Source organism: Oreochromis niloticus, linkage group LG4 (assembly GCF_001858045.2).
Source record: "Oreochromis niloticus isolate F11D_XX linkage group LG4, O_niloticus_UMD_NMBU, whole genome shotgun sequence".
Lineage (NCBI taxonomy): Eukaryota > Metazoa > Chordata > Actinopteri > Cichliformes > Cichlidae > Oreochromis > Oreochromis niloticus.
The window spans coordinates 10,943,803-10,959,293 of NC_031969.2; the positions used below are offsets into that span (position 1 = coordinate 10,943,803).

A 15,491-nucleotide genomic window follows, 5' to 3' on the forward strand; every position below is an offset into this window, starting at 1 on the left:
TTGAGAGAAGCCAATTGAGTCTAGTAACAGATTAAATGCGATGTTGAGGCTGTCATTTTTAGCATCTACATGGATGTTAAAATCACCCACAATAATTATTTTATCTGAGCTGAGCACTAAATCAGATAAAAAGTCTGAGAAATCAGAGAGAAACTCTGTGTAAGGCCCAGGTGGACGATAGATGATAACAAGTAAGACTGGTTTCTGAGTTTTACAGCTGGGGTGGACGAGGCTAAGCATCAGGCTTTCAAATGAATTAAAAGTCTGTCTTGGTCTTTCGTTAATTAATAGGCTGGTGTGAAAAATTGCTGCCACACCGCCCCCTCGGCCTGTGCTTCGGGATTTCTGGTAGTTAGAATGACTCGGGGGTGTTGATTCATTTAAACTAACATACTCATCCTGCTGCAACCAGGTTTCTGTAAGGCAGAGTAAATCGATTTGTTGATCAATTATTAAGTCATGTACTAACAGAGACTTGGAGGAGAGAGACCTAATATTTAATAATCCACATTTCACTGTTTTACTCTTTGGTTCAGATGTGGATACTGTATTGTTCTTTCTTTGTGATTTTTTTTTATGTTTAAGTTGTTTATTGCTGGTTTTTAGTTTGTTTTTTGTCTTTTTGGGAGCTGACACAGTCTCAATGGAGATGGGTTTTTGGGGGGGTAGCAGGAGGAGAGAAGCTGCAGAGAGGCGTGTAAGACTGCAACTCTGCTTCCTGGTCCCAACTCTGGATAGTCATGCACCATGCAGCATTCAATTCCTACGGGCAATGCTGTACCAGTCCATGAGCGCTATAGACAAATTCCACCAAAGTTGTATCAGGAAGTGAAGAGTTTGATTCAAGGTATGCTGGACGCTAACATCATTGTGCCTAGTTGCAGTCCATGGGCTTCTCCGATTGTGTTAGTCCGTAAGAAGGATGGGACACTTAGATTTTGTGTGGATTATCGTAAACTTAATGCTGTGACCCATAAAGATCCTTACCCTCTTCCAAGAATAGAAGAGTCACTTGCCAGTTTGGGTAACGCAAAGTATTTTTCCACACTTGATCTTGCCAGTTCTATATGGCAACTGTATCATGAATATGCAGGACACTGGGGCCCAGAAAAAAACAATACCCCTGATTAAAAGAAGAGATTTCTGGCCCAAATTAAATGCTGATGTTATAAATTGGTGTTCCCAATGTCAGGCCTGTGTCCTGCGTAAAGCGGCTGCTGCGAAACATGCTCCTTTGATTCCCATTAAGACATCTGTTGTCTGTAGACTTTTTGTCTATAGGTGGTCCAGAAGATCTGTATCATAATGTTTTGGTCATGGTGGATCACTTCAGTAAATTTGCTTGGGCTGCAGTTACAAAAGACCAGACTGCAGTGACAACAGCTAAAGCACTTTGGAGCAAGGTAAATCAGCCCTTTGGTGCACCGAGACGACTGCTGTCAGACCAAGGTCCTAACTTTGAATCGCAACTAGTGCATGAGCTGTGTATGGCATACTATAGTATATAGTATGGCATAAAGAAGGATCATACAACACCCTATCACCCAGCTGGAAATGGGGCCTGTGAACAGCTTAACCGGACTCTTCTGGGGCTGCTGGGCACATTAGGTGAAGAGGCGAAACTGGCGAGATCACCTGCCTGAGATGATCCAGGGATATAACAATACAGTGCACAGTTCTACAGGATATTCACCACATTATTTGATGTTTGGAAGGCATGGATTTCTTCCCCAGGATCGGCTGATGGGCCTTACTGAAAATGTGGGCTCCTCTTCTGTGAGCAACTGGGTGCAATGCCATCAGAGACGGCTGCAGTATGCCTTCCAAAAAGCTCAAGACCATAGAGACTCTGAAATGTCCCGGCAAAAGAAATATTATGACCTGAAAACAGATGCTCTTCCATTGCTGCCTAGAGAGAGTATTGCTACAGGACTTGAGAGCAAGGGGCAGAGGTAAGTTGGCAGATAAGTGGGAGCAGCGACCTTATGTCGTCATAAAACAAGCAGATCCTGATTTGCCGGTGTATGTGATTAGACAAGAAGGGGGAAATGTTGAGAAAGTGATGCATCGTAACTTAATGAGACCTTGTTTGTTACCTGTGCAACAAGACATGCAGAACTCTAAGAGTGAGGTGGAGACAGCCAGGCAGGAAGATTTAAAAACTGGAAATGCATTGCCACACAGTGGTAGATCTCCAGCTGCTCCACCCTGGGTTGGGTTTTGGCTTCCTACAGAAATCCCTCTCGATGCTGGCCCAGAAGACATCGAGACAGGACCCATTCATCAAGAACCCAGATGGTCAACAAGAACAACCAAACTGCTTCCACAGAGATTTGGAGACTAATATTTATAGATTACATGGTCATTGTCCCAATGACCATTTCAGCAGGGAGGGGTGTAACATGGTAGACTAATGTGCCTGTTGATTCAGCTCCATATTGTGTGAAGTTACACTGGGTTTTGTGTGTGTGTGTGTGTGTGTGTGTCACATTTTTGGTGAGCCAATGGCTGGAATGGGGTTGGACTAATTAGAGGCAGGTGTACTTGATTGCACTGATACACTGGTCTACTTATAGCCCACACTACAAACACTGCTGTGTCATTTTGTCTCTCTGTGCAGGTATGTAATGTGATGAAACTGGATATGTTTGGGATGGATGGGTTTTGTGCTATGAATTCTATAGTGAGTGTGTCATTTTGTCTCTCTGTGCAGGCCAGGGCCTATTATATGCCACAGCCTAAAGGCAGCAGAGTTGCAGAGGCTGGAGTGACCACTGGCTATATGCTTGCAGGGTGGTGGGTCTCAGACGACAACTTCGGTTGAGTAAAAAGCTGTTACTTGTGATTACTGATGGTTTCTTTCCTCTCTTCCCTGCCTTGCTCCTGTGCAGGAGGATCTCCCTGCCCGAGTCCTTCCTGACAGCAGACATCATCCTCAGCACGCTGCAGAACATCAGAGGGTCTTGTGGTCTACCCCAAAGTCATCGAGAGACGCATCTGCCACGAGCTGCCCTTCATGGCCACAGAGAACATTATTAAGGCGATAGTGAAGGCAGGAGGCAACAGACAGAAGAAAATACCCTGTGAGGAATTCTCCTCTGAGTCAGAATGGACACAATAATAAAAGTTTTGAACATAACTGGATGAATGCATTTGTGCTTAATCAGGAGAGATGGTTTACTGGGACGTGTGTGTGTGTGTATATGTATGTGTGAGAGAGAGATCTATATATCAAGACATGTGAATCTTTGAAAATATGGTATCTGGATGGCATTACCTTGGCCTCCAGTAATGCTGTGACAAACCTTGGAGTCATTTTTGACCAGGATATGCACATATTAAACAAATATGTACTGTTTTTTTTTTTTTTCCACTTGTGCAACATGTCTAAAATTAGAAATATCCTGTCTCAGAGTGATGCTGAAAAACTAGTTCATGTATTTATTACTTCCAGGCTGGACTACTGTAATTCATTATTATCAGGATGTCCTAAGAACTCCCCGAAAAGCCTTCAGTTAATCCAAAATGCTGCAGCAAGAGTCCTGACAGGGACTAGAAAGAGAGAGCATATTTCTCCTGTATTGGCTTCCCTTCATTGGCTTCCTGTTAAATCCAGAATTGAATTCAAAATCCTGCTCCTCACATACAAGGTCTTAAATAATCAGGCCCCATCTTATCTCATTGACCTTGTAGTACCATATCACCCTATTAGAGCACTTCGCTCTCACACTGCAGGCCTACTTGTTGTTCCTAGAGTATTTAAAGTAGAATGGGAGGCAGAGCCTTCAGTTTTCAGGCCCCTCTTCTGTGGAACCAGCTTCCAGTTTGGATTCGGGAGACAGACACTATCTCTACTTTCAAGATTAGGCTTAAAACTTTCCTTTTTGCTAAAGCATATAGTTACAGGGCTCTAGAGTGCGACCAATTTGGCCGCAAATGCAACCAAATTTGTCAATGGTGCGACTAAAAAAAAATATTTGGTTGCACTGTTTGGGTAACAAAAAAAAAAAATCTCTGCAACTCTCCGTGTGGTCAATAACAGACACACATTATGCCCCTATCGTGGACTAAACCAATCAGAGATAGTCAGGGGCGGGACCTCTCTGATTGGCCGTGGTCCAGTTGAAAGTGCAGGTGGATAGAGAGATGTGAGTAGCTTGAATAAAGCGATATCGATTCATTAAATCCTGAGTTGACTTTTAAATATAACTGTGTTTTGCCAGAAACGCCAGATTCTCAGATTAAAGCTCACAAAACTATTTCAACAACCACCAAACAGCAAATGAGAGCAGGTACACGGATTCCACACAAAGACGTAAACACAGAGCGGACCCAACGCATCAGAATCATCTTTGTCTTTCTCGGCTTTCTCACCCGATGGCCCGTAGACGGACACGCTGTCGGAGCTCACTGATTCTGATGCGTCGGGTCCGCTCTGTGTTTACTTTTTTGCGCTGATTCTGAGCTGCAGGTTTCGTCCCTCTCCAACCAAAATTCACTGAGCCAGCAGCAAAAGCAGCAAACTACGCTTCACATTTGACCAATGTTGTCATGAATTCCCTCTGACTTTTGCTATTTTGCTTCCACCACGATAAAAATCACACTTCATGCACAGCTCTCTCTCTCTCTCTCTCTGTCTGTCTGTACTTCAAGAACAGTTTCCTGTCTCAAATCGGTTTTCTGCATTATTCATTCGCTTATTACCCACCAGTCTACCGTTGTTTACAGCGTTGTCGGCTGCTGTCTTTTTCACTTAAATGACCTCGGACAAGAAAGCCTTATTTCTGCTGTTAAATACTGAAGAAATTTAAACTTTTTAAAATCATGCAAAATTGCAGAATATTGCAGAATATTTTTAAGGTTATCTGCTATAAAAAGCCAGACCAGAAAAATCTCCTTCATGTTTTTCTGTGTTTTATTCTCAGTTACTTTGACACAAAGGCATCTGCTGTGATGTTCACAATTCTGATGAAGTCTCACATGTATCAGTACTGATAAATGATCAGAATTATATTTCTGACTGTCTGAGGCTAAATTGAATCGAATCAGGACTTTGAGAACCGGAATCGAATGGATTATAGAAATCAGTGATGATACCCAGCCCTAGTGAGCAGCCTAGGCCCGACAGAAGTGGATGTAGCTGTGGGTAATAAGAAAAGATGAAAAGAAGTATTGATAACTTTTGTGTTAAGTTAAGGCCTGATCCGTCTGAAATTCATAGCCAGCTCTGACACGTTGCCATCAATCTTTGAATGCTGAAAAAGCACAGTGTATCCAGAAAACACATTATATGCTGCAATAAATGCACTGAGTGTCCCCTCTCCCCACTGCCTTTCAGGAGCAGGCAGCAGCAAACAGGTCGTCAGAGGAGCCAAGATGATGATTAAGTTGAACATTTTCTACAATATTGACAAAGCACTTTAAGCACAAGATTGTTAGTTAATAATTTAGAAATGAATTTTGCCTGTATGGACTGCAATTTCCCCCCCCAAAAAGTGCACATGTAAAACTGCGGTGTTAAGCGATGTGGTTGAAAAATTTGAGTGCGCCTAACTTTTGTGCCGGTGCAACCGTGGCAAAACGTTAGTCTAGAGCCCTGTAGTTAGGGCTGGACCAGGTGACCCTGAATCCTCCCTCAGTTATGCTGCAATAGACGTAGGCTGCCGGGCGATTCCCATGATGCATTGAGTTTTTCCTTTTCAGTCACCTTTTTCACTAACTATGTGTTAATAGACCTCTCTTCATTGAATCGTACTTGTTATTAATCTCTGTCTCTCTTCCACAGCATGTCTTTCATCCTGTTTTCCTTGTCTCACCCTAAACGGCGCAGCAGATGGCCCCGCCCCTCCCTTCTGCCGGAGGTTTCTTCCTGTTAAAAGGGAGTTTTTCCTTCCCACTGTCATCAAAGTGCTTGCTCATAGGGGGTCATTTGATTGTTGGGTTTTTCTCTGTATGTATTATTGTAGGGTCTACCTTACATTATAAAGTGCCTTGAGATGACTGTTGTTGTGATTTGGCACTATATAAATGAAATTGAATTGAATTGAAAATTGAATATAAATAGTTTTTCAAACAACAAATTTTATTTTCCAAAATTACAACAACAGAAGGCAGTTGTTTCAAAAACTTGAATATTATAAGTATTAAAAAGAGCTCAAGCAACTACAATAGGCCAGCAGGAAGAAATTCAAAAATTGAAGGAAGCTGTAGATCCACATATGATGAAGCTAAAAATGTTTGAAATACTCTTGATTTATCTGTTTCTTAGATGGACACTTTGAGTGGCAAACTTTGCAAATATTCTGAAGTAAATTCTGTGACCTTTAAATAGCCCTATCAAGTCTCCTGGTCTTAATAGACTGTTAACGCACAGTAAAAAGAAATGGTGTATAAGTCAGGAAACACTCGGCAGTTCCAGAGTTGCATTTTATTAAAATAATATCAAGAAAAGGAAATAAGGAACCCCGTGTATACTCTATACAGCAATACACTGAAAATTTGAAAAATAAAATAGATGAAATTGCATTTTTTGTGAGTTATTTAATATTACATAAATGCAACTGATAAGCACAGATTTTTCATCATTCTTATATGCTTGGGTCAGCACTAATGTTGACAAAGCTATCTTTGCCTGCAGGGGTGCAGAAAGGATTTTCCAGGGTGCGGAGCTGGGTCTCCAATTTAGCGAGCTTGATCTCCAGAGCTGCAAATACGCAACATGTCTTACAAGTATCATTATTACCTAACGAGGCAGAGAAGTAGCAAAAGATCTGACACACTGATCACTGAGGAAAATACAGGAGCAACAAGTGAAGAAGCCACTGGCTCAACTACAATCTATAATAAGCTAGAAAATTCAAAAGGACAAAGCGAATGAATAATGTGAATATAATTACCAGGTGGTTCAACGAGTTTGACTTTTTGCTGGCAATGTGGACCAAGCTCTCATAACATGCCAGAATATCTTTTGGAGCGACCTCAGAGCTGTGGCATCACTCGGCATCTTGTGGCATCATTTCATGGACTCACCATAAACAGCTGTGAGAGTGCCACTGGGGATGCCACAGCTTGGTGCTGAGGCCACAAAGAAGAAGCAGAGCCGTTTCACATAGAAAAGTCTACGAGATTAAAAGCTGACTTGTTGGCACAAAATGGATTCAAATGACACGAAATAACATGGAGGTCTTGTTTTTGCAGTCCGGTAGGGGCCAATAATGCAACTATAAGTTTGACTTTATGCTGGCAATGTGGACCAAGCTCTCATAAAATGCCAGAATATCTTTCTGGAGCTGTGGCATCACTCGGCATCTTGTGGCATCATTTCATGGACTCACCATAAACAGCTGTGAGAGTGCTGAGGCCACAAAGAAGCAGTAGTCTACGAGATCAAAAGCTGACCTGTTGGCAAAAAATGTATTAAAATCACACGAAATAACACGGTGTTACTTTCGCAGTCCAGTAGGGGGCCAGTAATGCAACTATAAGTTGGTACAACTTATGAAAACGAAGAGGAAGAAGAAAAAGAGCGGGGCGGGGGGAAGAAGCTAAAGACACTTGTCGCTACCCGATCCGTACCGGAAACCCGATCGGTACCCCGCATGCGCGAAAGGTGTCTACTTCCGGTCGAAGCGTTTTACGATAGTTACGGGTCAGAGTATCTGTTAAGATGTTAAGAATAATAAGTATATCTTCAAATGTTTGCAATAATGAAGCATTTCAGTACAATGTAGACAAAAACGAAAAATAAAAAGATAGTTACGGATCAGGACTCCCCGATCCTTACTGCGCATGTGCACAGTCCGACGGTACAAATCGGGTCTACCCGATCCGTACCGCGCATGTGCAGATGTTTTCTTCTTCTTCTGTTCGTTTAATGGCAGTTTACTCCCCAGTGTACGAGGATACCGCCACCTGCTGACCGAGCGAATGAACCCTGTTATAAACTGAATTAGCGTCATTTCAAATGCGTGTTAAATTTGATTTAGCGATAGTCAAGTGTGTTTATGCTTGTCTGTGTGGAGAGGACTGATTGGAATAGTGATGATGATGTCCGCTATCACTGTCAATTGTCAGTAAACACTTAATCTGGCTGATGAATCTTCACGTGACCTATTACAAAGTCTGTATTATTAAATCTGTAATTAGGCGCCATTCTTATTATTTTACGGAGCTTTTGTTCAATCGGGGGACGCTGTCTGTTGAGGAGAAAAGCACGAATTTGTTTGTATACGGATTATCCATTGTTTAAATGTCCCGGTAGTCGAAAAGGAGGCAGAGCTGTTGAGAAATGCTAGGAGCTAACTGGGCGCTAACTGTATCATTCAAATATATTGAATATCGCAATGCTGGCAAAGAGAGGGAGTGACGTAAGATTTGCGCATGCGGTGTACCGATCGGGTAGCGACAATCCTGTCGCTCCCCGGTCGTACACCCGCAGTGTTCACGTTTCTAGCAACTATGGCCGGAGCCGAAGAGATGAATAAGTATCGCTCACCTCTGGTGTCCAGATACGCCAGCAAAGAAATGAGCTACAACTTCAGCGACAAAAAGAAATTCACCACTTGGAGGAAGCTGTGGATTTATCTCGCCAAAGCTGAAAAGGTTTGATATAACGACCCGCTGATTCAAGCTTATGAAAGAAGTCCGCGACCTTTACAGAGCCCTATCAAGTTTCCTGCTCTAAACATAGTTATAAGGAGGTCTTAAGAGTCGTGTGGATGTTGCCTGGTGCTGACTGAGCAGACTGCTACCATACAGTAATCAGTGTCTTTGTCTGGAAGTCATAGGTCATATTTTAAATGAACATTTGTCAGGATTATTATGAGATTCTAAAATTGAAAATCTGCAGTTTGTATTTTTCCATCCCGACAGCGAATGTTACTGTGATGAGCGAAAAGCTCTTCAAGTAGGAAAATTATTAACAGTAACTCTGGCTAAATGCTGTTGTGTTTGTGGTGTTCTTTGTACTGAGGGTTTTTTTTGACCTGTCTGACCTATGACCCCTTTGACCAATCTGTAGTGCTGTAGGAATCACGTGACTACGGTGTCCCAGCAGAATATAGTCCAGTCTAATCAGGATATTGAGTGCCTGTGCCTCCTCACGAGGACAGCACATGATGATCAAAACTGGAGAAAAGACATGCTGACAGACTGATGACTAATAAACAGCAGGCTGTTTGTTATCAGCTTAGCAATGCAAGTCACTGTGTGACTTTCACCCAGACATCCTTTTCATCAACAGAAGAGCCAATACTGCAAATATGTGTATTTATAATAAAACATGTATTTATATAAAAACATATTTGTATTTGTAACTGTTGATACATGAATATCTTAAAAGTAAAGAACTGTATTATCAAGAGTCAAAAAGCTCCACATAAAAAGTAGGAAGCAGCTTATAAGTAAACTCTGAAAATGAATGAAACCCTGCAGGAAATGGTTCAAAATTCATTCTGTAACTACAAGCACTTTTGTTTTGCCATCTCTAAACTTCATAAGTTGCTTGTAGAAACTCTTCCTGTTTGTCATCATGTCTCTGTGTTCAATGTTCTCCTCCTCAGGCTCTGGGTCTGCCCATCACTGATGCTCAGATTGCAGAGATGGAGAGCCATGCAGAGGACATTGACTTTGCCATGGCGGCTGAAGAAGAGCGAAAGCTGAGGCACGATGTCATGGCGCACGTCCACACCTTTGCACACTGCTGCCCCACAGCTGCTCCCATCATCCACCTCGGAGCTACGTCATGCTATGTGGGAGACAATACTGTAAGTATGACTATTGCACAAATAAACCCAGCAGTGATGAGTTTTGACTCTTTAAAGCTTCTCATGTTTGTCGTTTCTGTTCTTCAGGATCTCATTGCATTGCGTGATGGCTTCAACATCCTCTTGCCCAAGGTGAGACTCACCTGTTTGTCCAGAAATTCTATGAAAACAGTGCAAATTAATATCAAGCTTGATTTTTTGTTTTTACAGTGAGTCCATTTAAAAAAAAAAAACTAACAGGACATTTTCATTGAACTGAATTCATGAAAAATTATATTTAAAGATTACAGGACAGGCTATGCAACATATTGGTCACATTTATTATGCATCTTCACTGCTTCTGGGAGCTAAAGATCAAAGTTGGCTGTTTGTAGCCCACGATGTAAAATAAGTTGGACACCCTGATTTGCATCATTGAAGGCTTGTTTTTGCTGCAGCTGGCCAGAGTCATCGACCGGCTGGCAAACTTTGCAGAGGAATACGCTGACCTCCCCACGCTCGGCTTTACACACTTCCAGTGAGTCCGACTGCAGCTGCAGTGTTTTCATAGGCCTTCATCAGACTGATGGAGCTGTCTAACTTTGATGTCAAACACACCCACTGTGCCCCTCTCCTCCTCTCTGTACAGGCCTGCCCAGTTGACCACAGTGGGGAAGCGAGCGTGTCTGTGGCTGCAGGATTTGGTGATGGATGTGAGGAACCTGGAGCGAGCCCGCGATGATCTTCGTTTCCGTGGAGTCAAGGGGACCACAGGCACCCAGGCCAGCTTCCTGCAGCTCTTTCAGGGGGACCATGACAAGGTATAAACAACCATAAGAACCACGTGGGTGGTTTCTGAAGTCCCACAGCACCGTATTGTGATGACTTTTTAATGTCAGTTTTCCTTGTGTGCCACCAGGTGGAAGAGCTTGACAAGATGGTGACAGAGATGGCTGGCTTTAAGAAGTAAGTATCAAACTCCTGTCTCCAATATTAACTGACATGTTTTTTTTTTTTAATATGGTCCAAGCAGGAACAGTTTGAATCACGGGCTATAACTAATTTGTTCCATTCTTATCCAGAGCCTACCTGGTGACCGGACAGACGTACAGTCGTAAAGTGGACATAGACTGCATGTCCACCCTCGCTAGTTTGGGAGCTTCTGTGCACAAGGTGAGGAAATGTCTCTATTTAGTGGTGGTTAAAGAAACTTGGGTCTTGAGCTTCAAAAAGCTGATGTAACAGAGTCTAAACTTTATGCTGTCATCTGCTGTAGATCTGCACAGACATCCGCCTGCTGGCCAACCTAAAAGAGATTGAGGAACCTTTTGAGAAGGAGCAGATTGGTACGTTCGCTCATTCAAAAGCACTTTTTACCTGTTAAACTGTGCCTCAGCCTAAAGCTTTGCCCGCTCCTCTTCCAGGTTCCAGTGCTATGCCCTACAAGAGGAACCCCATGCGTGCAGAACGCTGCTGTAGCTTGGCCCGACATCTGATAGCATTGATGGACGACCCTCTGCAGACTGCCTCAGTGCAGTGGCTGGAGAGGACTCTGGATGACAGCGCCAACAGGTCAGCCAACACAGACACACTTACACTGCTGTGAATTTGGTATGATGCAGTTCTCCTCTGTGAAGTAGATATCACATCAGTGTAGACGCGTACAATAAATAGTAGTGAACAGTGATTCCCAATTACAGGGTTCGTGGTGCATTTTTCTGTTTTAAAGGGGGAAAAAGGGCATTTAAGTCAACCTAAGATGAATTGTTTTAATATTTACATGGTCTTACTGAGGTGATGCTCTTTTTTTGGTAATGTACTGGAAAAGCTTGAAAATTGACCTTGAAAGTGCTTTAAAATTCCTTGAATTTGACCCTGAAAAATGCGTATGAACACTGCAATTAGGAGTGAGTAGCCCAAGTGGAGTGGCACAGTGACTGCCCACTTTTGTAAGGACTCTGGTTTTAAAAGTGGATTTCTCCTTCATTTTTCCCACTGACACTTCAGGAAATCCATGAGAGTTTGAGGCCTTGAACCAAGCCAAACAGCTAAGAGAGGAATTGTGGCCATAAAGGGAAAAAAAACTGAAGGAAAATGGTAAATGGCCTGTATTTGTATAGCGCTTTTACTAGCCCCGCCTAAGGACCCCAAAGCGCTTTACATACCCAGTCATCCACCCATTCACACACACATTCACACACTGGTGGAGGCAAGCTACAGTTGTAGCCACAGCTGCCCTGTGGCAGGCTGACAGAAGCGAGGCTGCCATATCGCGCCATCGGCCCTTCTGGCCAACACCAGTAGGCGGTAGGTGAAGTGTCTTGCCCAAGGACACAACGACCGAGACCGTCCGAGCCGGGGCTCGAACCGGCAACCTTCCAATTGCAAGGCGGACTCCAAACTCTTGAGCCACGAAAAAAGAAAAGAAATCAAGATTAAAAAGACTATGTACATCATTGCGTTAATGGTTAAAGAACTACACATCCTACAATGCATTGCACATTGTTACTCAGGATTCAGTGGTTGAGTAAAAAGCTGTTACTTGTGATTACTGATGGTTTCTTTCCTCTCTTCCCTGCCTTGCTCCTGTGCAGGAGGATCTCCCTGCCCGAGTCCTTCCTGACAGCAGACATCATCCTCAGCACGCTGCAGAACATCACAGAGGGTCTTGTGGTCTACCCCAAAGTCATCGAGAGACACATCCGCCACGAGCTGCCCTTCATGGCCACAGAGAACATTATTATGGCGATAGTGAAGGCAGGAGGCAACAGACAGGTAGGAGAAAATACCCTGTGAGGAATTCTCCTCTGTGAGTCAGAATGGACACAATAATAAAAGTTTTGAACATAACTGGATGATGCATTTTTGCTTAATCAGGAGAGATGGTTTACTGGGCAGAAAATGCCAGTGGTAACCAGAAATTCAGATGACTGAAATGAGATCATCTTCCTGACTAGTAACCAGTGTTTTGACCATTTAAATGAAGAAGCTGATTACCAAAAACCAGACTTGACTTGGAGACCTAACAACATGGCTGTTAAAGTCAGCTCCACCTTAATGTTTCTGTTTTTTTTTTTCCTGTGTCTCCTTCAGGAGTGCCACGAGAAGATCCGTGTTCTGTCCCAAGAGGCAGCAGCTGTGGTTAAACAGGAAGGTGGAGACAATGACCTGCTGGCCAGAATCCAGCGAGACCCCTACTTTGCACCCATTCTAGGGCAGCTGGATGCTTTGCTGGACCCCAAGACCTTTATTGGGCGTGCTCCACAGCAGGTACAGCATGAACAGCCTTATTTTGATTCAGTTTGACAACAGATGAATGTTTTCAGCCAAGCCGCAGCTCCCCTATTACTGCAGCTGTGTCTGTTGCCCCCCTTGATGACAGTTTCTTTTCTTGTTCCTGCTCCTCTTCTTCAGGTGAAAACGTTCCTGGCTGAAGAAGTACGCCCCCTACTGGAGCCGTATAAGGCCAATATGGATGTCAAGGTTGAGCTCGTGCTTTAAAACATCAGTGATGTCTTTAGCTGGTTTTATGGTCGAGCAGAGTTTGCAGTCCACTCCACTCTAGGGACTGACTGTCTGTGTGCCTGGAGTGAGCTCTGTTGTCAGATGGAGGCAGCGCACAAAGTGTGTGGTACAACCAGTGTGTGGGCCGCTCTCGCTTGTACTGTTGTTGGTCAACCAGCCACGGTGGAGAGTGAAGTTATAACAGATGAGACGAAGCGGGAGTGTTACAAACAGTAAAATGTCCACTGCAGCCACTGTCTGTGTTTTGTTTTTCTCTTTTTATCTTTGAAGTGAGTAATGCTGAGACCAGCATTACTCACACTGACACGGAAGAACAGTGTAGGTGGTGGCATAGTGGAGTTTAATAGAAGCTTGTTTCCACCATTGGGGGGGGGGTTGCTATCCATAACATGAAATTTCAAGTTATGTATTTCAAAATTTCAACCTTATGAGCTAAAATTTAGTCAATCAGGAAGCTCTGTGAAGGTATGTCTTTTTTTTTTTTCTTTTTTCTTTTTGGTTACCGGGAAGAAGAAGGTGAAAGCCATCAGCTGCACAATGCTCCAGCTGCGGGTCATTAATGAGCTAACCGCTGTGGATTTTCACTGTGGATTTACAACTGATGAAATCTTGTGTTACTAGATGAATCACATGACATTATCAGCACAACAGTAATTTGTTCTTGTTGACTGTACATTGATATCCAACTGGTGCTATTGCAACGTGCCTGTCACTGCCAGTGCCTGCCGTAACAAGGAAATGATGTCATTTGTGATTCTTCTTAATTGGAAAAACTTGAAATTTCAAAATTCTTAAAATTTTGAGTTACTTTTACTCAAATTTGTCTCACTAACTTGAAAATTCGGCTTATGGATAGATTTTTCTTCCTTCTCTCGGTGATGGAAACAAGCTTCCATAGTGTTTTCATGGTGATGTCATGAATTCATTGGTTCATCAGTATTTAATTTGTCATTGACGCAGTATTATTGTTTGCTTGAAATAAATAAAACATGAATGATAAAACTGTGTGGGGTGAATTCATTAAAGCTATGCCCTCTTTATAGACGGGAAGCAAACGTTCTGAGTGCATGGTGGGGTTTAACAACATTCATCATCAGCTGTATCCTTTTGTGTCTGTCTAAATCTAGCATTACACTGACTCTTAGTCCTTTAAATAGATGAAGTCAAGTTGCTTTAATTCACACTTCACTACATAATTTGCCAGTAATCCATTTTTTTTGTAGATATTATGTATTTTTTGACTTGTTCATCACCATAGTAATGTTCTCTGTGGCCATGAATGGCAGCTCGTGGCGGATTTGTCTCTCGATGACTTTGGGGTAGACCACAAGACCCTCTGTGATGTTCTGCAGCGTGCTGAGGATGATGTCTGCTGTCAGGAAGGACTCAGGCAGGGAGATCCTCCTGCACAGGAGCAAGGCAGGGAAGAGGAAAGAAACCATCAGTAATCACAAGTAACAGCTTTTTACTCAACCGCTGAATCCTGAGTAAGAATGCGTTGTGAACACTGTATCGCAATCATTCGAGTCTTAATTGTAGAGATCTACACCAACTGTGGACTCCATATTCATCAACACCATCTATCATGATTGAAGTCATTTCAAGCTCAGCCAAGCATGTCTCACTTATAGCTGGTTAAATGTTTTAGTTATAATCTCACCATTCATCTACTTCCAGCTGCTAAACCATTTAAAAGATTTGAATGACTAAATTCACTTTTCATGATTTTTACTTAATAAATAAAACAGCGTTTGCACTTTTATCTTGCTTTTGGTTCATGTTAACCCATATTGTCAGTCAATTCATAGATATAGTTTTAGCAAATCATACTTTTTTAACCACCCAGTCATGGTTTATTTAACCAATACCTCATTCTCAAATTTATTGACTTTCACTCAGATGTTCAAAAAACATTTTTTAACAGTTGAGAGAATTTCTCCATGTAAGACCTGGCTAACGCGGAAGCTAAACTTGAGCTACCTAATCCTAATTAAGAATGATTATTCCCTACTTATTGTACGCGTCTACAATAATGCGACATCTTTCTCAAAGTTCAGAGTTATAGCATCATATCAAATTCACAGCTTTGTAAATGTGCCCGTGTTGGCTGTTCAGTCAGGACCTGGTAGCATGCACATGACTATTAAGACCTCCTTTATTCTCCTCAGACCCAAGAAAAAAGGGATTTTGATTTTTTTTTCTCATATAAATCAAGTATCGGGA

The 15,491-nt window shown here is 42.6% G+C and overlaps 1 protein-coding gene and 2 long non-coding RNA genes across 3 annotated transcripts; 2 read left to right on the forward strand and 1 right to left on the reverse strand.

Moving 5' to 3' along the window:
• The first annotated feature begins 2,445 nt into the window (after window positions 1-2,445).
• On the forward strand, window positions 2,446-3,139 carry LOC102078437 (uncharacterized). The gene is made up of 3 exons (XR_269098.4): window positions 2,446-2,620; window positions 2,714-2,796; window positions 2,892-3,139. It is a non-coding gene; the product is annotated as an uncharacterized LOC102078437 (long non-coding RNA).
• A 5,248-nt stretch (window positions 3,140-8,387) lies between these two features.
• LOC100700633 (adenylosuccinate lyase) lies at window positions 8,388-14,270 on the forward strand. The gene is made up of 12 exons (XM_019358115.2): window positions 8,388-8,601; window positions 9,561-9,764; window positions 9,852-9,896; window positions 10,202-10,281; window positions 10,393-10,564; window positions 10,663-10,709; window positions 10,826-10,916; window positions 11,020-11,089; window positions 11,168-11,315; window positions 12,338-12,518; window positions 12,837-13,013; window positions 13,158-14,270. The coding sequence occupies exons 1-12, from the start codon at window positions 8,458-8,460 to the stop codon at window positions 13,242-13,244; spliced, it is 1,446 nt and encodes a 481-aa protein (XP_019213660.1). The 5' UTR covers window positions 8,388-8,457; the 3' UTR covers window positions 13,245-14,270.
• On the reverse strand, window positions 11,167-12,408 carry LOC112846768 (uncharacterized). The gene is made up of 2 exons (XR_003219915.1): window positions 12,286-12,408; window positions 11,167-11,372 (listed from the first exon to the last, which is right to left on the reverse strand). It is a non-coding gene; the product is annotated as an uncharacterized LOC112846768 (long non-coding RNA).
• Window positions 14,271-15,491: the final 1,221 nt, after the last annotated feature.